This window comes from Salvelinus fontinalis, unplaced genomic scaffold, assembly GCF_029448725.1.
Source record: "Salvelinus fontinalis isolate EN_2023a unplaced genomic scaffold, ASM2944872v1 scaffold_0481, whole genome shotgun sequence".
Classification (NCBI taxonomy): domain Eukaryota; kingdom Metazoa; phylum Chordata; class Actinopteri; order Salmoniformes; family Salmonidae; genus Salvelinus; species Salvelinus fontinalis.
In genome coordinates this window covers 63525-88822 of record NW_026600690.1, presented here as the reverse complement: position 1 = coordinate 88822, position 25298 = coordinate 63525, and the positions used below count along the sequence as shown (strand labels likewise).

Genomic DNA, 25298 nt, shown 5'->3' with positions numbered 1-25298 from the left:
ATTCTATCAGCCACACCATTAGCTCACCTCCACACAATACATTTACAAGTTAAAGACACACCTTGGAATAAATAACAAAGGAAAACTATTACTAGATGAAGTTTAGTGTTTTTTATTATTTCCCATCACCATAAATCATATTTAATCACTGAACAGTAGCAGACCTAACTTCATCTGTTCCTGACTCTGGATAGTGGATTAAAAAGACCATCAATCTCCAATGATATTAAAGTACTATTCTGAACATTACTGATATACTGAGTGGCAAGTCAAGATATCTGCTGGTTTTATTGTTTGGTCAATAGCACCACCTGCTGGACAGGTTTAATGTTGCTGGACTGAGCAGTATGGGAGGATGAAAGATGACACATTTAGGGACGGTTTCCTGGACATCTACATTGAACATACTTTTTAGTCCAGGACTAGGATTAATCTGTGTCTAGGAAACCAGTCCATATAGTTTAGTAGAAAGTAAGTGATACCAGCTTGTAGTGGGCTGACTAGTCCTGAATTGTCCTTTAGTTCCTGGACCATTTTCCATGCAGCTCCAGGTGACAGAGAACACATCAATTAGGACCAACAAGCTGATCAATGATACTGAGGAGAATTACATAGAGACAGAGAACCAACTGAGAAAACCTATCAATGGTTCTGAATGACAACCAATATACATCAACACCAGACATCATGATTCATGGAAATGTACAAGAGTAAAACATTGCAATTACTAAAATATGAAAACATTGAATTTTAATTCATAACAAATCAGTTTACCAGCTCAGCAGAACCAGAGAAAAGGTGAAAATATCCAATCCTAAACCCAGGATAGAGGGGCTGAGTGAATGTGGTCTGGACTCTGTGAAGGAGGGTCATTGTGTCAGAGACACTGTAGAAGGACAGAGTACCTGCCTTGTGATCCAGGTACACTCCTACTCTGGAGGACTGAGGGCCTGATACTTTAGTCACAACATTATTGTGTATGAAACAATAACCACCTCTATAGTAATGTAAACTCCAGGACTTGTTATTGTATCCAAATCCACCATCTTCCTCTGTTCTGCTGATGTCTTTATATGAGACTGCTGTAACAACATTACCAGTCCACTCCACCTCCCAGTAACAGCGTCCAGACAGACCCTCTCTACACAGAACCTGACACCAGTTGGTGAATCTGTCTGGATGGTCAGGATATGGTTGGACTTGGCGTGTATATGTCACCTTTCTGTTCCCTTCAGACAGAGAGAGGAGTGTGCCTGCTGTGTTTGGGTCCAGTGTGAGCTGACAGGAATCTGGGAGAAGAGCAGAGCAGAGACCAATGAGGGGAGTCAGAACAATAAGTTAAGTCAGATACTGTATCTACCCTGTCTTTGATTAGAGCACAGCAGAGATCAAATCACAGAAATATGAGTCAGATAGATACCCAGTCTTTGATTAGATCTACTATTGCTATATATTTCTAGAGGGATTGTTAGGAGTGTCAGTAAAAAGAGACTGTTAGTTACTTCACAATAAAGAGACTCACATTGTAACAACTGTTCTCTGGTCTTGGGCTCTGGAGGCAGTACAACATCCACTATATTCACTACAGACACACAAACACATTGACAGAGAGAGGGAATGTTATCATCAGACCATATTCCACATGTATATGACTAGTAGGGAACTTTCAATGGTCTAAAGTTGATGTTCTTATTGTTTTCAACACACCTGTAGTGGAGATCTTGGTCCATTCTCCTTTAAGGAAGTCTTCTATTTTCTCTCTCAGTTCAGACACAGTCTTACTCACATCTCCAAAGTACTGAAGAGGACGGACAACGATGCTGGGTAAGTCTGAAGATACACTGATACTGGAGAGAGACTGATAACTCTGGAGAGAGAGAGAGAGAGAGAGAGAGAGAGAGACGGAGAGAGAGACGGAGAGAGGAAGCGAGAGACAGAGAGAGAGGGACAGAGAGAGATAGGGACAGAGAGAAAGAGAGAGGGATGGAGAGAGAGGGAGAGAGAGAGGAAGCGAGAGAGAGGGAGAGAGAGAGGAAGCGAGAGACAGAGAGAGAGAGGGACAGAGAGAGAGAGAGAGGGACAGAGAGGGACAGAGAGAGAGAGGGACAGAGAAGGACAAAGAGGGGGAGGGACAGAGATGGACAGAGACAGACAGAGGTAGAGAAAGAGAGAGACAGAGATAAAGAGACAGAGGGACAGAGCCAGATGGACCGACAGAGGGACCAACAGAGAGAAAGAGGGACAACAGAGAGAAAGCGAGGGACAGACAGAGAGAGAGAGGGACGAACAGAGAGAGAGAGAGGGACAGACAGAGAGAGAGAGGGACAGACAGAGAGAGAGAGGGACGGACAGAGAGAGAAGGACGGACAGAGAGAGAGAGGGACGGACAGAGAGAGAGAGAGAGGGACGGACAGAGAGAGAGAGAGGGACAGACAGAGAGAGAGAGGGACAGACAGAGAGAGAGAGGGACGGACAGAGAGAGAAGGACGGACAGAGAGAGAGGGACGGACAGAGAGAAAGAGAGGGACGGACAGAGAGAGAGACAGGGACGGACAGAGAGAGAGAGAGGGACAGAGAGAGGGAGGGACATAGCGAGAGAGAGAGAGAGAGGGAGAGTGAGGGACGGACAGAGAGACAGGACAACATAATGATGTAGATGAATAGTTTCACATGAAGTAAATTTCATATGACATGTAACAAGTTTAGTTACCTGGAGGAAATGGATGTGATCCTCTGTGTGTGAGAGCTGCTCCAGCTCAGTGCTTCTCTTCCTCAGCTCAGCTATCTCCTGCTTCAGTTGCTCCAGGAGTCCTTCAGCTTGACTCACTTGAGCCTTCTCTTGGGCTCTGATCAGCTCCTTCACCTCAGAGCTCCTTCTCTCAATGGAGCGGATCAGCTCAGTAAAGATCTGATCACTGTCCTCCACTGCTGCCTGTGCAGAGCACTGGGGAGAGAGAGAGAGAGAGAGAGAGGGAGAGAGAGACAGAGAGAGAGAGAGAGAGAGAGAGAGACAGAGAGACAGAGAGAGACAGAGAGACAGAGAGACAGAGAGAGAGAGAGACAGTAGGTACAATAGCCTCTCTGCACCTCATTGAGTCAGAACTCTGCCACCCTGCTCTCCAGGTCCACCAGGCCTTGTCCCCCCTCCTGGACAGACAGGTACAGAACACTTCTTGGTCCTGCTCTACTCTCCTCCCTCCTGGACAGACAGGTACAGAACACCTCTTGGCCCTGCTCTACTCTCCTCCCTCCTGGACAGACAGGTACAGAACACCTCTTGGCCCTGCTCTACTCTCCTCCCTCGTGGACAGACAGGTACAGAACACCTCTTGGCCCTGCTCTACTCTCCTCCCTCCTGGACAGACAGGTACAGAACACCTCTTGGTCCTGCTCTACTCTAATCCCTCCTGGACAGGCAGGTACAGAACACCTCTTGGTCCTGCTATACTCTCCTCCCTCCTGGACAGGCAGGTACAGAACACCTCTTGGTCCTGCTCTACTCTCCTCCCTCCTGGACAGACAGGTACAGAACACCTCTTGGTCCTGCTCTACTCTCCTCCCTCCTGGACAGACAGGTACAGAACACCTCTTGGTCCTGCTCTACTCTCCTCCCTCCTGGACAGGCAGGTACAGAACACCTCTTGGTCCTGCTCTACTCTCCTCCCTCCTGGACAGACAGGTACAGAACACCTCTTGGTCCTGCTCTACTCTCCTCCCTCCGGACAGACAGGTACAGAACACCTCTTGGTCCTGCTCTACTCTCCTCCCTCCTGGACAGGCAGGTAAAAAAAAATGTCTCCCTTTTTATTTGACCACTAAAACCTAAATACATGAATGTGTCCTGTCAGAATCTTTTCCTCTCCGTTAACCGTTAGCTAGCAGTCTCGAGCCACAGCTGACGTTGACCACAATGAGCTACAAGTAGGACTGAGGTCACTAGCGGTGCAGCAGCCTCTGCAGCAGCAGCCTCCCCCGGGTCCTAGTGCCCGCCCGGTAACACGGTTAAGATGCGATGGAACGGTTGACGGGAAACAACAAATCACAGAGAAAATATATTGACTGATATATTGAATTGTTTAGGGTAGCTTTAGCTTTGGCTTTAATAAATTCAGAAAATACTTGAAAACTAAAAGAAAAAAGAATAGTAGCCCTCCTCAGGAACCACAAAACCCTCACAGACCAACTTCTTCTTCTATGATATACTGGCGGTCCACAAACCAACGTTAAAGGTGCATGGCGCCACCTACTGTGCTGGAGTGTGTCCAATCACGGTTTACGACATTTCTAAATCCTCCTACCTAACTCAGAACTTCTGAGAAAATAAAAAAGAGTCCTACTAACTTCTAATAGACCCTCCCCCATCCCCCAAATCCCTTCCAAACCCCCCCAACCCCGTCCAACCTCAATGACCCTACACTTCAATCTTTCCCTCTTTATGATAATACTAATAAAACACCCTTCCAACTAACCCTACACTCATTAAAAACCCACTACCCCATTCCACTACTTTGACCCTATCTGCTCCTGCACCATGCCAACGACCTGGGAGGACGGGACACCACCACTCAACACACCCTGGAACTCTTCTGAAGTCAAATCTCGTATGACCAAATACTTCTCTGGTTCTGAACTCTTCACCCCACCTTCTACCTCACTTAACTCTCCCTCATTCGTTTCCATTTCACCTCCAGAACTCAGTCTGGCACACGACTCACTCTGTTTGCACTTGAATTATAACATTTGAAATGTCTCTATTCTTTTGAAAATAAATGTTTAATGTTTACTGTTCATTCATGATTGTTTATTATCTATTTCACTTGCTTTGGCATAGTAAAGCTATGTTTCCCATGCCAATAAAGATCTTTGAATTGAATAGAGAGAGAGCTCCATGTTAATGTATAGGGGACATGAGTCAGTCATGGTTACTCATGGTTATGTGATGAGGTAGCCCCGCCTGCTACTTCTAAATCAGTGTCTGTCCAATAGGGAATGTCCTCTTGGTGTAACGGTCAAGATGTTGGTTTCTCCCACGGTAGACCTGGGTTCATATCCCGTCAGTTACATTAAACAGTCTGATGGGACACAGTGGGATTGGAGAAGGTCCCCTCTCTCTCTGATTGGAGGAGACAGGTGAAATGGTGTGTCTTCTCCGGTCAATAATACTCACCTTGAGAGACTTCACAGCTTTTTGGAGATTCTTCAGCTCCTTCTCTCTCTCCTGGAATCTCTGCTGGACCTTCTGCTGACTCATCCCCAGCTGCCTCTGTGGGGAATCACTCTTCAATGAGCTATCACGCTTTATTAGTCCAGTAGATCAATAGTATAGTAATGTGACATAGGACCCATAGAGAGGAAGGTCTACAATCCTGAGGAAGTCCCTTTACAATATTATATTATGTTGCTATGTGAATGATTATAGTTTTTATGCTAGGCCTACATGTATCAAGGGGTTGAGACTGAACTTTGGACTCATAAAAGGCCATTCAGAATGATAATAGTGTTTGACTTTAGAAAATGGTGATACATTTGGAGAATCTGGGTTAACATATCTATATACTCAAGGTTTGTGTTCATATTTGTGGATCCATTTCATTTGAATGATCTCATATTCAAACAGATCTAGTTCCTACTGTATCTTTAATTCTTTGTTTATCAGACAGTCACCAACAAGTTGTTCTGGTCTTACCTGTTTCTCAGTCCTCTCTGCTGCAGCTGACACTGTATCATGGCCTTTATGTTCATCCATTGTACACAGATAACAGATACACTGCTGATCGGTACGACAGTAAACCTCCAGCAGTTTGTCATGATGAGAGCAGATCTTCTCCTGTAGTTGTGCGGTGGCTTTGACCAGCTTGTGCTTCTTGAAACCAGGAAATTCATAGTGAGGTTGGAGGTGAGTCTCACAGTAAGAGGCCAGACACGCCAGACAGGACATGAGGGCTTTCTGCTTTCTGGTCCCAGTGCAGAAATCACACGCCACATCTCCAGGTCCAGCATAGCACAGAGCAGGAAGGGGAGCAGCCTGGAGTCCTGTCTTCCTCAGTTTCTCCACCAGCTCAGCCAACATGTTATTTTTCCTCAGATTAGGCCTTAGAGTGAAGGTCTCTCTGCATTGAGGACAGCTATAGACCCCTTTCAGAACATCCTGATCCCAGCAGCCCTCAATACAGATTCTACAGTAATTGTGTCCACAGGCAGTAGTGACCGGCTCCTTCAGTAGATCCAGACAGACAGAACAACAGAACTGGTCCTGGTCAGGCAGAACTCCCTGCTGAGCCATTTGAACGGTTGTTCACTCTCACACAGACAGACGACACAGAGAATCAGATCAGTTTCGTTTCCTAAGAAGAGAGTTTGTGGGAGGGGGAGGGACTTCCTTGTTCTGCCAGAGGGGAGGGGTTAGAAGGAGGGAGGGGTTAGAGGAATGGAGGAAGAGAGAGAGGAACTGCATGCAACAGCAAGAGGGAGACAAATAGTTTTGTTCCAAGGTTAGAGCCCTTAACATGCAACAAATGACATAATGAATCTTAAAATGTGAGTTGTTGGAATATCTGAAGGGTAACAGTTTCTATGAAGTATGTCTGTATCATTAATTTAATGACCTTTATAATGCCTTATAATACACCTATGTGTTGTAATTAATCAATAAGGCCTGAGGAGGTGTGGTATATGGTTAATATACAGCACCACGGATAAGGACTGAGGATGTGTGGTATATGGTTAATATACAGTATCATGGATAAGGACTGAGGAGGTGTGGTATATGGTTAATATACAGTACCACGGATAAGGACTGAGGAGGTGTGGTATATGGTTAATATACAGCACCACAGATAAGGACTGAGGAGGTGTGGTATATGGTTAATATACAGTACCACGGATAAGGACTGAGGAGGTGTGGTATATGGTTAATATACAGTACCACGGATAAGGACTGAGGAGGTGTGGTATATGGTTAATATACAGCACCACAGATAAGGACTGAGGAGGTGTGGTATATGGTTAATATACAGTACCACGGATAAGGCCTGAGGAGGTGTGGTATATGGTTAAGATACAGCACCACGGATAAGGACTGAGGAGGTGTGGTATATGGTTAATATACAACACCACGGATAAGGACTGAGGAGGTGTGGTATATGGTTAATATACAGTACCACGGATAAGGCCTGAGGAGGTGTGGTATATGGTTAATATACAGTACCACGGATAAGGACTGAGGAGGTGTGGTATATGGTTAATATACAGTACCACGGATAAGGACTGAGGAGGTGTGGTATATGGTTAATATACAGTACCACGGATAAGGACTGAGGAGGTGTGGTATATGGTTAATATACAACACCACGGATAAGGACTGAGGAGGTGTGGTATATGGTTAATATACAGTACCACGGATAAGGACTGAGGAGGTGTGGTATATGGTTAATATACAGTACCACGGATAAGGACTGAGGAGGTGTGGTATATGGTTAATATACAGTACCACGGATAAGGGCTGAGGAGGTGTGGTATATGGTTAATATACAGTACCACGGATAAGGCCTGAGGAGGTGTGGTATATGGTTAATATACAGCACCACGGATAAGGACTGAGGAGGTGTGGTATATGGTTAATATACAGTACCACGGATAAGGACTGAGGAGGTGTGGTATATGGTTAATATACAGTACCACGGATAAGGACTGAGGAGGTGTGGTATATGGTTAATATACAACACCACGGATAAGGACTGAGGAGGTGTGGTATATGGTTAATATACAGTACCACGGATAAGGCCCGAGGAGGTGTGGTATATGGTTAATATACAGCACCACGGATAAGGACTGAGGAGGTGTGGTATATGGTTAATATACAGCACCACGGATAAGGACTGAGGAGGTGTGGTATATGGTTAATATACAGTACCACGGATAAGGACTGAGGAGGTGTGGTATATGGTTAATATACAGCACCACGGATAAGGCCTGAGGAGGTGTGGTATATGGTTAATATACAGCACCACGGACAAGGACTGAGGAGGTGTGGTATATGGTTAATATACAGCACCATGGATAAGGACTGAGGAGATGTGGTATATGGTTAATATACAGTACCACGGATAAGGACTGTTCTTAGACAAGACACACCGTGGATTGAGAATTATCTACCACTTTCAAAAATACAATCAAATGTTATTTTATTGGTCGCATACACATATTTATCAGATGTTATTGTGGGTGTAGTGAAATGCTTGTGTTCCTGGCTCCAACAGTGCAGTAATATCTAACATTGCTTGTATTCCTGGCTCCAGCAGTGTAGTAATATTTACATTTACATTTAAGTCATTTAGCAGACGCTCTTATCCAGAGCGACTTACAAATTGGTGCATTCACCTTATGACATCCAGTGGAACAGCCACTTTACAATAGTGCATCAGATCTTTTAAGGGGGGGGGGGGCAGAAGGATTGCTTTATCCTAGGTATTCCTTGAAGAGGTGGGGTTTCAGGTGTCTCCGGAAGGTGGTGATTGACTCCGCTGTCCTGGCGTCGTGAGGGAGTTTGTTCCACCATTGGGGGGCCAGAGCAGCGAACAGTTTTGACTGGGCTGAGCGGGAACTGTACTTCCTCAGTGGTAGGGAGGCGAGCAGGCCAGAGGTGGATGAACGCAGTGCCCTTGTTTGGGTGTAGGGCCTGATCAGAGCCTGAAGGTGCTGAGGTGCCGTTCCCCTCACAGCTCCGTAGGCAAGCACCATGGTCTTGTAGCGGATGCGAGCTTCAACTGGAAGCCAGTGGAGAGAGCGGAGGAGCGGGGTGACGTGAGAGAACTTGGGAAGGTTGAACACCAGACGGGCTGCGGCGTTCTGGATGAGTTGTAGGGGTTTAATGGCACAGGCAGGGAGCCCAGCCAGCAGCGAGTTGCAGTAATCCAGACGGGAGATGACAAGTGCCTGGATTAGGACCTGCGCCGCTTCCTGTGTGAGGCAGGGTCGTACTCTGCGGATGTTGTAGAGCATGAACCTACAGGAACGGGCCACCGCCTTGATGTTGGTGGAGAACGACAGGGTGTTGTCCAGGATCACGCCAAGGTTCTTAGCGCTCTGGGAGGAGGACACAATGGAGTTGTCAACCGTGATGGCGAGATCATGGAACGGACAGTCCTTCCCCGGGAGGAAGAGCAGCTCCGTCTTGCCGAGGTTCAGCTTGAGGTGGTGATCCGTCATCCACACTGATATGTCTGCCAGACATGCAGAGATGCGATTCGCCACCTGGTCATCAGAAGGGGGAAAGGAGAAGATTAATTGTGTGTCGTCTGCATAGCAATGATAGGAGAGACCATGTGAGGTTATGACAGAGCCAAGTGACTTGGTGTATAGCGAGAATAGGAGAGGGCCTAGAACAGAGCCCTGGGGGACACCAGTGGTGAGAGCGCGTGGTGAGGAGACAGATTCTCGCCACGCCACCTGGTAGGAGCGACCTGTCAGGTAGGACGCAATCCAAGCGTGGGCCGCGCCGGAGATGCCCAACTCGGAGAGGGTGGAGAGGAGGATCTGATGGTTCACAGTATCGAAGGCAGCCGATAGGTCTAGAAGGATGAGAGCAGAGGAGAGAGAGTTAGCTTTAGCAGTGCGGAGCGCCTCCGTGATACAGAGAAGAGCAGTCTCAGTTGAGTGACTAGTCTTGAAACCTGACTGATTTGGATCAAGAAGGTCATTCTGAGAGAGATAGCAGGAGAGCTGGCCAAGGACGGCACGTTCAAGAGTTTTGGAGAGAAAAGAAAGAAGGGATACTGGTCTGTAGTTGTTGACATCGGAGGGATCGAGTGTAGGTTTTTTCAGAAGGGGTGCAACTCTCGCTCTCTTGAAGACGGAAGGGACGTAGCCAGCGGTCAAGGATGAGTTGATGAGCGAGGTGAGGTAAGGTAGAAGGTCTCCGGAAATGGTCTGGAGAAGAGAGGAGGGGATAGGGTCAAGCGGGCAGGTTGTTGGGCGGCCGGCCGTCACAAGACGCGAGATTTCATCTGGAGAGAGAGGGGAGAAAGAGGTCAAAGCACAGGGTTGGGCAGTGTGAGCAGAACCAGCGGTGTCGTTTGACTTAGCGAACGAGGATCGGATGTCGTCGACCTTCTTTTCAAAATGGTTGACGAAGTCGTCTGCAGAGAGGGAGGAGGGGGGGGGGAGGGGGAGGAGGATTCAGGAGGGAGGAGAAGGTGGCAAAGAGCTTCCTAGGGTTAGAGGCAGATGCTTGGAATTTAGAGTGGTAGAAAGTGGCTTTAGCAGCAGAGACAGAAGAGGAAAATGTAGAGAGGAGGGAGTGAAAGGATGCCAGGTCCGCAGGGAGGCGAGTTTTCCTCCATTTCCGCTCGGCTGCCCGGAGCCCTGTTCTGTGAGCTCGCAATGAGTCGTCGAGCCACGGAGCGGGAGGGGAGGACCGAGCCGGCCTGGAGGATAGGGGACATAGAGAGTCAAAGGATGCAGAAAGGGAGGAGAGGAGGGTTGAGGAGGCAGAATCAGGAGATAGGTTGGAGAAGGTTTGGGCAGAGGGAAGAGATGATAGGATGGAAGAGGAGAGAGTAGCGGGGGAGAGAGAGCGGAGGTTGGGACGGCGCGATACCATCCGAGTAGGGGCAGTGTGGGAAGTGTTGGATGAGAGCGAGAGGGAGAAGGATACAAGGTAGTGGTCGGAGACTTGGAGGGGAGTTGCAATGAGGTTAGTGGAAGAACAGCATCTAGTAAAGATGAGGTCAAGCGTATTGCCTGCCTTGTGAGTAGGGGGGGAAGGTGAGAGGGTGAGGTCAAAAGAGGAGAGGAGTGGAAAGAAGGAGGCAGAGAGGAATGAGTCAAAGGTAGACATGGGGAGGTTAAAGTCACCCAGAACTGTGAGAGGTGAGCCGTCCTCAGGAAAGGAGCTTATCAAGGCATCAAGCTCATTGATGAACTCTCCAAGGGAACCTGGAGGGCGATAAATGATAAGGATGTTAAGCTTGAAAGGGCTGGTAACTGTGACAGCATGGAATTCAAAGGAGGCGATAGACAGATGGGTAAGGGGAGAAAGAGAGAATGACCACTTGGGAGAGATGAGGATCCCGGTGCCACCACCCCGCTGACCAGAAGGTCTCGGGGTGTGCGAGAACACGTGGGCAGACGAAGAGAGAGCAGTAGGAGTAGCAGTGTTATCTGTGGTGAGCCATGTTTCCGTCAGTGCCAGGAAGTCGAGGGACTGGAGGGACGCATAGGCTGAGATGAGCTCTGCCTTGTTGGCCGCAGATCGGCAGTTCCAGAGGCTACCGGAGACCTGGAACTCCACGTGGGTCGTGCGGGCTGGGACCACCAGGTTAGGGTGGGCGCGGCCACGCGGTGTGAAGCGTTTGTATGGTCTGTGCAGAGAGGAGAGAACAGGGATAGACAGACACATGGTTGACAGGCTACAGAAGAGGCTACGCTAATGTAAAGGAGATTAGAATGACAAGTGGGCTACACGTCTCGAATGTTCAGAAAGTTAAGCTTACGTTGCAAAAAATAAGAATAAAATACAAGATCTTATTGACTAAAATGATCTAGTACTGCTGGCTGGTGAAGTAGCCTGGCTAGCAGTGGCTACGTTGTTGAAAGTGAAGCTGGCTAGGTAACCTCGACAATTTCACTAAATTTCTCTAAACTACACAATTATCATGGATACAAGGACAGGAGAGACAACTAGCTAACACTACGCTAATCAAGTCGTTCCGTTGTAATGTAAGTTTCTACAGTGCTGCTATTCGGTAGAAGTTGGCTAGCTAGCAGTGTTGGCTAGGTAGGAGGACGGCAGCGCGGCAGGCGAAAAATAGCTGGCTAGCTAACCGATAATTACTCAAAGCTACACAATTATCTTAGATAAAAAGATAGCAAAGAAAACTATGTAGCTAGCTAACACTACACAAGTCAAGTCGTTCCGTTGTAATGTGTAACATTGCTTCCGTTGTAATATGTAACATTGCTTGTATTCCTGGCTCCAGCAGTGTAGTAATATGTAACAATGCTTGTGTTCCTGGCTCCAACAGTGCAGTAATATCTAACATTGCTTGTATTCCTGGCTCCAGCAGTGTAGTAATATGTAACAATGCTTGTGTTCCTGGCTCCAACAGTGCAGTAATATCTAACATTGCTTGTGTTCCTGGCTCCAACAGTGCAGTAATATCTAACATTGCTTGTGTTCCTGGCTCCAACAGTGCAGTAATATCTAACATTGCTTGTGTTCCTGGCTCCAACAGTGCAGTAATATCTAACTAAATGCTTGTGTTCCTGGCTCCAACAGTGCAGTAATATCTAACATTGTATATAGATATTATATATCTAACAAAGCTTGAGTTTCTAGCTCACAAAGGGCAAATCTAAAAAGTAAAAGAAAATATTAGGACAAACATTGATAGATATGATGATATATAATATAATGTAATATATATATAATATATCATGATATATAAATATACTGTATACTGTGATGTGATGCAGAGACAATTTGGAGTACACCTGTAGTATATCTGAAGAATAGTATAATTACAGGACTAGAATACAGTATATACATATGAAGTGGACAGTAGTAGTTAAATAGGATAGGCCTTGACTACAATACAGTATATACATATGAAGTGGACAGTAGTAGTTAAATAGGACAGGCCTTGACTAGAATACAGTATATACATATGACGTGGACAGTAGTAGTTAAATAGGATAGGCCTTTACTACAATACAGTATATACATATGAAGTGGACAGTAGTAGTTAAATAGGACAGGCCTTGACTACAATACAGTATATACATATGACGTGGACAGTAGTAGTTAAATAGGATAGGCCTTGACTACAATACAGTATATACATATGAAGTGGACAGTAGTAGTTAAATAGGATAGGCCTTGACTAGAATACAGTATATACATATGACGTGGACAGTAGTAGTTAAATAGGATAGGCCTTGACTACAATACAGTATATACATATGAAGTGGACAGTAGTAGTTAAATAGGACAGGCCTTGACTAGAATACAGTATATACATATGAAGTGGACAGTAGTAGTTAAATAGGATGAACCAGGACTAGAATACAGTATATACATATGAAGTGGTATTTATTAGAGAGGGGTAAAGATACAGATTTTGTTGGGGTGCCAGGCAGGTATTAACCCTGCCGAAAGGAAAATAGTAGAATAGAGAGAGTACCACTACCAGACCCACACACATCAGCAGAAGAGACTGCCTAGAGTGTAGCCTGTTTACCAGATAGCCAGTGGAGATAAAAGAGAACACAAACCCTATAAAACCCACATCACAGGGGAAACCCCACCCAGAATACCTCATACAATAATAATATCAGAACAAGTGAACAGCAACTTCATACCAGAAAGAACCCAGTCATCAACAGAGGATTTGTAGTAATCTGTATTCTCTTCCAGTGGAGGATTACAGAGGGTTTGAATGTGATAATCTGTATTCTCTTCCAGTGGAGGATTACAGAGGGTATGAATGTGGTAATCTGTATTCTCTTCCAGTGGAGGAGTGTAGAGGGTATGAATGAGGTAATCTGTATTCTCTTCCAGTGGAGGAGTGCAGAGGGTATGAATGTGGTAATCTGTATTCTCTTCCAGTGGAGGAGTGCAGAGGGTATGAATGTGGTAATCTGTATTCTCTTCCAGTGGAGGAGTGCAGAGGGTATGAATGAGGTAATCTGTATTCTCTTCCAGTGGAGGAGTGCAGAGGGTATGAATGTGGTAATCTGTATTCTCTTCCAGTGGAGGAGTGCAGAGGGTATGAATGTGGTAATCTGTATTGTCTTCCAGTGGAGGAGTGCAGAGGGTATGAATGTGGTAATCTGTATTCTCTTCCAGTGGAGGAGTGCAGAGGGTATGAATGTGGTAATCTGTATTCTCTTCCAGTGGAGGAGTGCAGAGGGTATGAATGTGGTAATCTGTATTCTCTTCCAGTGGAGGAGTGCAGAGGGTATGAATGGTAATCTGTATTCTCTTCCAGTGGAGGAGTGCAGAGGGTATGAATGTGGTAATCTGTATTCTCTTCCAGTGGAGGAGTGCAGAGGGTATGAATGGTAATCTGTATTCTCTTCCAGTGGAGGAGTGCAGAGGGTATGAATGTGGTAATCTGTATTCTCTTCCAGTGGAGGAGTGCAGAGGGTATGAATGTGGTAATCTGTATTCTCTTCCAGTGGAGGAGTGCAGAGGGTATGAATGGTAATCTGTATTCTCTTCCAGTGGAGGAGTGTAGAGGGTATGAATGTGGTAATCTGTATTCTCTTCCAGTGGAGGAGTGCAGAGGGTATGAATGTGGTAATCTGTATTCTCTTCCAGTGGAGGAGTGCAGAGGGTATGAATGTGGTAATCTGTATTACCTTCCAGTGGAGGAGTGCAGAGGGTATGAATGGTAATCTGTATTCTCTTCCAGTGGAGGAGTGCAGAGGGTATGAATGTGGTAATCTGTATTCTCTTCCAGTGGAGGAGTGCAGAGGGTATGAATGTGGTAATCTGTATTACCTTCCAGTGGAGGAGTGCAGAGGGTATGAATGGTAATCTGTATTCTCTTCCAGTGGAGGAGTGTAGAGGGTATGAATGTGGTAATCTGTATTACCTTCCAGTGGAGGAGTGCAGAGGGTATGAATGTGGGGGGGGGTTCATAGACACAACAAAGGCCTTAAAAATGTCCACAATCTTCTGGGCTACATGTCCTTAGTACACCCCACCTCAATACAGTTCAAATAACAATACACAGTTTGCAAACAACCTCCTTTTTAACTAAAATGTCCACCCAAATACTCCTGGCAGGGCAATAATAGTCCAGCTCTAATGAACTTCAATGGGAAGTGCATTAGGAAAATAGAGAGTCTGTTGCAGGGTAAAGCACTGGAACGATGGAGGGAAGAGAAAGAGAGAAAGAGAACAAGAGAGATCTTAGCTGTGGTCTTCCTAACTAGGGCACCTATTGTAGCTTGTGGGGACTTGGGCCAGTGTTTGAGTGAGTTTCCATGTACCTATTGTAGCTTGTGGGTACTTGGGCCAGTGTTTGAGTGAGTTTCCATGTACCTATTGTAGCTTGTGGGTACTTTGGCCAGTGTTTGAGTGAGTTTCCATGTACCTATTGTAGCTTGTGGGTACTGGGGCCAGTGTTTGAGTGAGTTTCCATGTGCTCCGGCACAGTTAGCGAGCTTGGTGAAACTTGTTAACATACATCTGTATCTTGTCCACATTGTAACAAATTTATGGTTGCATAACAGCACATTGTGTAACATTACCACGAGTTTATATTGAAAAGTTGCGGAGCCAAGGACAACATACTTTGCTAGATGAAGGTCAGGCAAGAGAGAACAATAAGGGGAATACAGATAACCCACCATGGACCAAACCAAATTATACACAACTTTTACAATCAAGTGTATTTACCATATAGATATGAAAAAGTGTTTGTACACAAAAAAATAACATTAGCTATACAGCTTTAATTAAATAAAAAACCACACTGAATTATTATTATTATTATTATCAAACTACTAACATCTTGACCTTTTTGAACTGGTCTGTGAGTATAACAGAACTCATATGGCAGGCAAACTTCCAAACAGGAAGTGGAAATTCTGAGGCTGGTTGATTTTCAACTTCTTTGACAAATGCTATACATCATGAGAACAATGCAGTTTAAAGACATTCACCTTTGGATAAAAGTCTCCTATATCAGTTACAATGTTTTCATTGGAATCCATTAGGGAGTCGCATGATGACTGGGACCCTATGAATAAACCTGCAATTCAACATGTTTGGCTTGGAGTCTTGCATAGGCAGTTATCTATCTGCTGTGGTGATGACAGTAATACTGGAGGAGGTGGTGGGTAAACCCCAGGATGTAGAACACAGTTATCTATCTGCTGTGGTGATGACAGTAATACTGGAGGAGGTGCTGGGTAAACCCCAGGATGTAGAACACAGTTATCTATCTGCTGTGGTGATGACAGTAATACTGGAGGAGGTGCTGGGTAAACCCCAGGATGTAGAACACAGTTATCTAGCTGCTGTGGTGATGACAGTAATACCCAGGATGTAGAACACAGTTATCTATCTGCTGTGTTGATTACAGTAATACTGGAGGAGGTGCTGGGTAAACCCCAGGATGTAGAACACAGTTATCTAGCTGCTGTAGTGATGACAGTAATACTGGAGGAGGCGCTGGGTAAACCCCAGGATGTAGAACACAGTTATCTATCTGCTGTGGTGATGACAGTAATACTGGAGGAGGTGCTGGGTAAACCCCAGGATGTAGAACACAGTTATCTAGCTGCTGTGGTGATGACAGTGACACTGGAGGAGGTGGTGGGTAAACCCCAGGATGTAGAACACAGTTATCTATCTGCTGTGGTGATGACAGTAATACTGGAGGAGGTGCTGGGTAAACCCCAGGATGTAGAACACAGTTATCTATCTGCTGTGGTGATGACAGTAATACTGGAGGAGGTGCTGGGTAAACCCCAGGATGTAGAACACAGTTATCTAGCTGCTGTGGTGATGACAGTAATACCCAGGATGTAGAACACAGTTATCTATCTGCTGTGTTGATTACAGTAATACTGGAGGAGGTGCTGGGTAAACCCCAGGATGTAGAACACAGTTATCTAGCTGCTGTAGTGATGACAGTAATACTGGAGGAGGCGCTGGGTAAACCCCAGGATGTAGAACACAGTTATCTATCTGCTGTGGTGATGACAGTAATACTGGAGGAGGTGCTGGGTAAACCCCAGGATGTAGAACACAGTTATCTAGCTGCTGTGGTGATGACAGTAACACTGGAGGAGGCGCTGGGTAAAACCCAGGATGTAGAACACAGTTATCTAGCTGCTGTGGTGATGACAGTAATACCCAGGATGTAGAATACAGTTATCTAGCTGCTGTGGTGATGACAGTAATACTGGAGGAGGTGCTGGGTAAACCCCAGGATGTAGAACACAGTTATCTATCTTCTGTGGTGATGACAGTAATACTGGAGGAGGTGCTGGGTAGACCCCAGGATGTAGAACAGAGTTATCTATCTGCTGTGGTGATGACAGTAATACTGGAGGAGGTGCTGGGTAAAACCCAGGATGTAGAACAAAGTTATCTAGCTGCTGTGGTGATGACAGTAATACTAGAGGAGGTGCTGGGGAAACCCCAGGATGTAGAACACAGTTATCTATCTGCTGTGGTGATGACAGTAATACTGGAGGAGATGCTGGGTAAACCACAGGATGTAGAACACAGTTATCTATCTGCTGTGGTGATGACAGTAATACCCAGGATGTAGAACACAGTTATCTAGCTGCTGTGGTGATGACAGTAATACTGGAGGAGGTGCTGGGTAAACCCCAGGATGTAGAACACAGTTATCTAGCTGCTGTGGTGATGACAGTAATACTGGAGGAGGTGCTGGGTAAAACCCAGGATGTAGAACACAGTTATCTAGCTGCTGTGGTGATGACAGCATTACCCAGGATGTAGAACACAGTTATCTAGCTGCTGTGGTGATGACAGCATTACCCAGGATGTAGAACACAGTTATCTATCTGCTGTGGTGATGACAGTAATACTAGAGGAGATGCTGGGTAAACCACAAGATGTAGAACACAGTTATCTATCTGCTGTGGTGATGACAGTAATACCCAGGATGTAGAACACAGTTATCTAGCTGCTGTGGTGATGACAGTAATACTGGAGGAGGTGCTGGGTAAACCCCAGGATGTAGAACACAGTTATCTAGCTGCTGTGGTAATGACAGTAATACTGGAGGAGGTCCTGGGTAAAACCCAGGATGTAGAACAGAGTTATCTAGCTGCTGTGGTGATGACAGTAATACCCAGGATGTAGAACACAGTTATCTAGCTGCTGTGGTGATGACAGTAATACCCAGGATGTAGAACACAGTTATCTAGCTGCTGTGGTGATGACAGTAATACTGGAGGAGGTGCTGGGTAAACCCCAGGATGTAGAACACAGTTATCTATCTGCTGTGGTGATGACAGTAATACTGGAGGTGGTGCTGGGTAAACCCCAGGATGTAGAACACAGTTATCTAGCTGCTGAGGTGATGACAGTAATACTGGAGGAGGTGCTGGGTAAACCCCAGGATGTAGAACACAGTTATCTATCTGCTGTGGTGATGACAGTAATACTGGAGGAGGTGCTGGGTATACCCCAGGATGTAGAACAAAGTTATCTATCTGCTGTGGTGATGACAGTAATACTGGAGGAGGTGCTGGGTAAACCCCAGGATGTAGAACACAGTTATCTATCTGCTGAGGTGATGACAGTAATACTGGAGGAGGTGCTGGGTATACCCCAGGATGTAGAACACAGTTATCTAGCTGCTGTGGTGATGACAGTAATACTGGAGGAGGTGCTGGGTAAACCCCAGGATGTAGAACACAGTTATCTAGCTGCTGTGGTGATGACAGTAATACCCAGGATGTAGAACACAGTTATCTAGCTGCTGTGGTGATGACAGTAATACCCAGGATGTAGAACACAGTTATCTAGCTGCTGTGGTGATGACAGTAATACCCAGGATGTAGAACACAGTTATCTAGCTGCTGTGGTGATGACAGTAACACTGGAGGAAGTGCTGGGTAAAACCCAGGATGTAGAACACAGTTATCTATCTGCTGTGGTGATGACAGTAATACTAGAAGAGGTGCTGGGTAAACCCCAGGATGTAGAACACAGTTATCTAGCTGCTGTGGTGATGACAGTAATACCCAGGAAGTAGAACACAGTTATCTAGCTGCTGTGGTGATGACAGTAATACCCAGGATGTAGAACACAGTTATCTAGCTGCTGTGGTGATGACAGTAATACTGAAGGAGGTGCTGGGTAAACCCCAGGATGTAGAACACAGTTATCTAGCTGCTGTGGTGATGACAGTAATACCCAGGATGTAGAACACAGTTATCTAGCTGCTGTGGTGATGACAGTAATACTGAAGGAGGTGCTGGGTAAACCCCAGGATGTAGAACACAGTTATCTAGCTGCTGAGGTGATGCCAGTAATACTGGAGGAGGTGCTGGGTAAACCCCAGGATGTAGAACACAGTTATCTATCTGCTGTGGTGATGACAGTAATACTGGAGGAGGTGCTGGGTAAACCCCAGGATGTAGAACACAGTTATCTATCTGCTGTGGTGATGACAGTAATACTGGAGGAGGTGCTGGGTAAACCCCAGGATGTGAACACAGTTATCTAGCTGCTGTGGTGATGACAGTAATACTGGAGGAGGTGCTGGGTAAACCCCAGGATGTAGAACACAGTTATCTAGCTGCTGTGGTGATGACAGTAATACTGGAGGATGTGCTGGGTAAACCCCAGGATGTAGAACACAGTTATCTATCTGCTGTGGTGATGACAGTAATACCCAGGATGTAGAACACAGTTATCTATCTGCTGTGGTGATGACAGTAATACTGGAGGAGATGCTGGGTAAACCACAAGATGTCGAACACAGTTATCTATCTGCTGTGGTGATGACAGTAATACCCAGGATGTAGAACACAGTTATTTATCTGCTAAGGTGATGACAGTAATAACCAGGATGTAGAATACAGTTATCTAGCTGCTGTGGTGATGACAGTAATACTGGAGGAGGTGCTGAGTAAACAACAGGATGTAGAACACAGTTATCTAGCTGCTGTGGTGATGACAGTAATACCCAGGAAGTAGAACACAGTTATCTAGCTGCTGTGGTGATGACAGTAACACTGGAGGAGGTGCTGGGTAAACCCCGGGATGTAGAACACAGTTATCTATCTGCTGTGGTGATGACAGTAATACTGGAGGAGGTGCTGGGTAAACCCCAGGATGTAGAACACAGTTATCTAGCTGCTGTGGTAATGACAGTAATACTGGAGGAGGTCCTGGGTAAAACCCAGGATGTAGAACACAGTTATCTAGCTGCTGTGGTGATGACAGTAATACCCAGGATGTAGAACACAGTTATCTAGCTGCTGTGGTGATGACAGTAATACCCAGGATGTAGAACACAGTTATCTAGCTGCTGTGGTGATGACAGTAATACTGGAGGAGGTCCTGGGTAATACCCAGGATGTAGAACACAGTTATCTAGCTGCTGTGGTGATGACAGTAATACCCAGGATGTAGAACACAGTTATCTAGCTGCTGTGGTGATGACAGTAATACTGGAGGAGGTGCTGGGTAAACCCCAGGATGTAGAACACAGTTATCTAGCTGCTGAGGTGATGACAGTAATATTGGAGGAGGTGCTGGGTAAACCCCAGGATGTAGAACACAGTTATCTATCTGCTGTGGTGATGACAGTAATACTGGAGGAGGTGCTGGGTAAACCCCAGGATGTAGAACACAGTTATCTATCTGCTGTGGTGATGACAGTAATACTGGAGGAGATGCTGGGTAATCCCCAGGATGTAGAACACAGTTATCTATCTGCTGTGGTAATGACAGTAATACCCAGGATGTAGAACACAGTTATCTAGCTGCTGTGGTGATGACAGTAATACTGGAGGAGGTGCTGGGTAATCCCAAGGATGTAGAACACAGTTATCTATCTGCTGTGGTGATGACAGTAATACTGGAAGAGGTGCTGGGTAAACCCCAGGATGTAGAACACAGTTATCTAGCTGCTGTGGTGATGACAGTAATACTGGAGGAGGTCCTGGGTAAAACCCAGGACGTAGAACACAGTTATCTAGCTGCTGTGGTGATGACAGTAATACCCAGGATGTAGAACACAGTTATCTAGCTGCTGTGGTGATGACAGTAATACTGAAGGAGGTGCTGGGTAAACCCCAGGATGTAGAACACAGTTATCTAGCTGCTGAGGTGATGACAGTAATACTGGAGGAGGTGCTGGGTAAACCCCAGGATGTAGAATACAGTTATCTATCTGCTGTGGTGATGACAGTAATACTGGAGGAGATGCTGGGTAAACCCCAGGATGTAGAACACAGTTATCTATCTGCTGTGGTAATGACAGTAATACCCAGGATGTAGAACACAGTTATCTAGCTGCTGTGGTGATGACAGTAATACCCAGGATGTAGAACACAGTTATCTAGCTGCTGTGGTGATGACAGTAATACCCAGGATGTAGAACACAGTTATCTAGCTGCTGTGGTGATGACAGTAATACTGGAGGAGGTCCTGGGTAATACCCAGGATGTAGAACACAGTTATCTAGCTGCTGTGGTGATGACAGTAATACCCAGGATGTAGAACACAGTTATCTAGCTGCTGTGGTGATGACAGTAATACTGGAGGAGGTGCTGGGTAAACCCCAGGATGTAGAACACAGTTATCTATCTGCTGTGGTGATGACAGTAATACTGGAGGAGGTGCTGGGTAAACCCCAGGATGTAGAACACAGTTATCTATCTGCTGTGGTGATGACAGTAATACTGGAGGAAGTGCTGGGTAAAACCCAGGATGTAGAACACAGTTATCTATCTGCTGTGGTGATGACAGTAATACTAGAGGAGGTGCTGGGTAAACCCCAGGATGTAGAATACAGTTATCTATCTGCTGTGGTGATGACAGTAATACTGGAGGAGATGCTGGGTAATCCCCAGGATTTAGAACACAGTTATCTATCTGCTGTGGTGATGACAGTAATACCCAGGATGTAGAACACATTTATCTAGCTGCTGTGGTGATGACAGTAATACTGGAGGAGGTGCTGGGTAAACCCCAGGATGTAGAACACAGTTATCTAGCTGCTGTGGTGATGACAGTAACACTGGAGGAGGTGCTGGGTAAACCCCGGGATGTAGAACACAGTTATCTATCTGCTGTGGTGATGACAGTAATACTGGAGGAGGTGCTGGGTAAACCCCAGGATGTAGAACACAGTTATCTATCTGCTGTGGTGATGACAGTAATACTGGAGGAGGTGCTGGGTAAACCCAAGGATGTAGAACACAGTGATCTATCTACTGTAGTGATGACAGTAATACTGGAGGAGGTGCTGGGTAAACCCCAGGATGTAGAACACAGTTATCTAACTGCTGTGGTGATGACAGCAATCCCCAGGATGTAGAACACAGTTATCTAGCTGCTGTGGTGATGACAGTAATACTGGAGGAGGTGCAGGGTAAACCCCAGGAAGTAGAACACAGTTGTCTAGGTGCTGTGGTGATGACAGCAATACCCAGGATGTAGAACACAGTTATCTAGCTGCTGTGGTGATGACAGTAATACTGGAGGAGGTGCTGGGTAAACCCCAGGATGTAGAACACAGTTGTCTAGCTGCTGTGGTGATGACAGCATTACCCAGGATGTAGAACACAGTTATCTAGCTGCTAAGGTGATGACAGCAATACCCAGGATGTAGAACACAGTTATCTAGCTGCTGTGGTGATGCCAGCAATACCCAGGATATAGAACACAGTTATCTAGCTGCTGTGGTGATGTCAGCAATACTGGAGGAGGTGCTGGGTAAACCCCAGGATGTAGAACACAGTTATCTAGCTGCTGTGGTGATGACAGCAATACCCAGGATGTAAAACACAGTTATCTATCTGCTGTGGTGATGACAGTAATACCCAGGATGTAGAACACAGTTATCTATCTGCTGAGGTGATGACAGTAATACTGGAGGAGGTGCTGGGTAAACCCCAGGATGTAGAACACAGTTATCTAGCTGCTGTGGTGATGACAGTAATACTGGAGGAGGTGCTGGGTAAACCCCAGGATGTAGAACACAGTTATCTAGCTGCTGTGGTGATGACAGCAATACCCAGGATGTAGAACACAGTTATCTATCTGCTGTGGTGATGACAGTAATACCCAGGATGTAGAACACAGTTATCTATCTGCTGAGGTGATGACAGTAATACTGGAGGAGGTACTGGGTAAACCCCAGGATGTAGAACACAGTTATCTATCTGCTGTGGTGATGACAGTAATACTGGAGGAGGTGCTGGGTAAACCCCAGGATGTAGAACACAGTTATCTATCTGCTGAGGTGATGACAGTGATACCCAGGATGTAGAACACAGTTATCTATCTGCTGTGGTGATGACAGTAATACTGGAGGAGGTGCTGGGTAAACCCCAGGATGTAGAACACAGTTATCTATCTGCTGTGATGATGACAGTAATACTGGAGGAGGTGCTGGGTAAACCCCAGGATGTAGAACACAGTTATCTAGCTGCTGTGGTGATGACAGTAATACTGGAGGAGGTGCTGGGTAAACTCCAGGATGTAGAACACAGTTATCTAGCTGCTGTGGTGATTACAGTAATACTGGAGGAGGTGCTGGGTAAACCCCAGGATGTAGAACACAGTTATCTAGCTGCTGTGGTGATGACAGTAATACCCAGGATGTAGAACACATTTATCTAGCTGCTGTGGTGATGACAGTAATACTGGAGGAGGTGCTGGGTAAACCCCAGGATGTAGAACACAGTTATCTATCTGCTGTGGTGATGACAGTAATACTGGAGGTGGTGCTGGTTAAACCCCAGGATGTAGAACACAGTTATCTATCTGCTGTGGTGATGACAGTAATACTGGAGGAGGTGCTGGGTAAACCCCAGGATGTAGAACACAGTTATCTAGCTGCTGTGGTGATGACAGTAATACTGGAGGAGGTGCTGGGTAAACCCCAGGATGTAGAACACAGTTATCTATCTGCTGAGGTGATGACAGTAATACCCAGGATGTAGAACACAGTTATCTATCTGCTGTGGTGATGACAGTAATACTGGAGGTGGTGCTGGGTAAACCCCAGGATGTAGAACACAGTTATCTATCTGCTGTGGTGATGACAGTAATACTGGAGGAGGCGCTGGGTAAACCCCAGGATGTAGAACACAGTTATCTATCTACTGTGGTGATGAAAGTAATACTGGAGGAGATGCTGGGTAAACCCCAGGATGTAGAACACAGTTATCTATCTGCTGTGGTGATGACAGTAATACCCAGGATGTATAACACAGTTATCTAGCTGCTGTGGTGATGACAGTAATACCCAGGATGTAGAACACAGTTATCTAGCTGCTTTGGTGATGACAGTAATACTGGAGGAGGTGCTGGGTAAACCCCAGGATGTAGAACACAGTTATCTATCTGCTGTGGTGATGACAGTAATACTGGAGGAGGTGCTGGGTAAACCCCAGGATGTAGAACACAGTTATCTAGCTGCTGTGGTGATGACAGTAATACTGGAGGAGGTGCTGGGTAAACCCCAGGATGTAGAACACAGTTGTCTAGCTGCTGTGGTGATGACAGCATTACCCAGGATGTAGAACACAGTTATCTAGCTGCTGTGGTGATGACAGCAAAACCCAGGATGTAAAACACAGTTATCTATATGCTGTGGTGATGACAGCAATACCCAGGATGTAGAACACAGTTATCTAGCTGCTGTGGTGATGACAGCAATACCCAGGATGTAAAACACAGTTATCTATATGCTGTGGTGATGACAGTAATACCCAGGATGTAGAACACAGTTATCTATCTGCTGAGGTGATGACAGTAATACTGGAGGAGGTGCTGGGTAAACCCAGGATGTAGAACACAGTTATCTAGCTGCTGTGGTGATGACAGCATTACCCAGGATGTAGAACACAGTTATCTATCTGCTGTGGTGATGACAGTAATACCCAGGATGTAGAACACAGTTATCTATCTGCTGAGGTGATGACAGTAATACTGGAGGAGGTACTGGGTAAACCCCAGGATGTAGAACACAGTTATCTATCTGCTGTGGTGATGACAGTAATACTGGAGGAGGTGCTGGGTAAACCCCAGGATGTAGAACACAGTTATCTATCTGCTGAGGTGATGACAGTGATACCCAGGATGTAGAACACAGTTATCTATCTGCTGTGGTGATGACAGTAATATTGGAGGAGGTGCTGGGTAAACCCCAGGATGTAGAACACAGTTATCTATCTGCTGTGATGATGACAGTAATACTGGAGGAGGTGCTGGGTAAACCCCAGGATGTAGAACACAGTTATCTAGCTGCTGTGGTGATGACAGTAATACTGGAGGAGGTGCTGGGTAAACTCCAGGATGTAGAACACAGTTATCTAGCTGCTGTGGTGATTACAGTAATACTGGAGGAGGTGCTGGGTAAACCCCAGGATGTAGAACACAGTTATCTAGCTGCTGTGGTGATGACAGTAATACCCAGGATGTAGAACACATTTATCTAGCTGCTGTGGTGATGACAGTAATACTGGAGGAGGTGCTGGGTAAACCCCAGGATGTAGAACACAGTTATCTATCTGCTGTGGTGATGACAGTAATACTGGAGGTGGTGCTGGTTAAACCCCAG

At 45.9% G+C, this 25298-nt stretch overlaps 1 protein-coding gene across 1 annotated transcript; it reads right to left on the bottom strand.

The window, feature by feature from the left end:
• Window positions 1-96: 96 nt before the first annotated feature.
• Window positions 97-6298, bottom strand: LOC129846216 (tripartite motif-containing protein 16-like). Its single transcript, XM_055914218.1, has 6 exons — window positions 5687-6298; window positions 5168-5263; window positions 2711-2944; window positions 1708-1867; window positions 1523-1582; window positions 97-1289 (listed from the first exon to the last, which is right to left on the bottom strand). Exons 1-6 carry the CDS (start codon window positions 6281-6283, stop codon window positions 766-768), a joined length of 1671 nt encoding a protein of 556 aa, XP_055770193.1. The 5' UTR covers window positions 6284-6298; the 3' UTR covers window positions 97-765.
• Between the last annotated feature and the right edge of the window lie 19000 nt (window positions 6299-25298).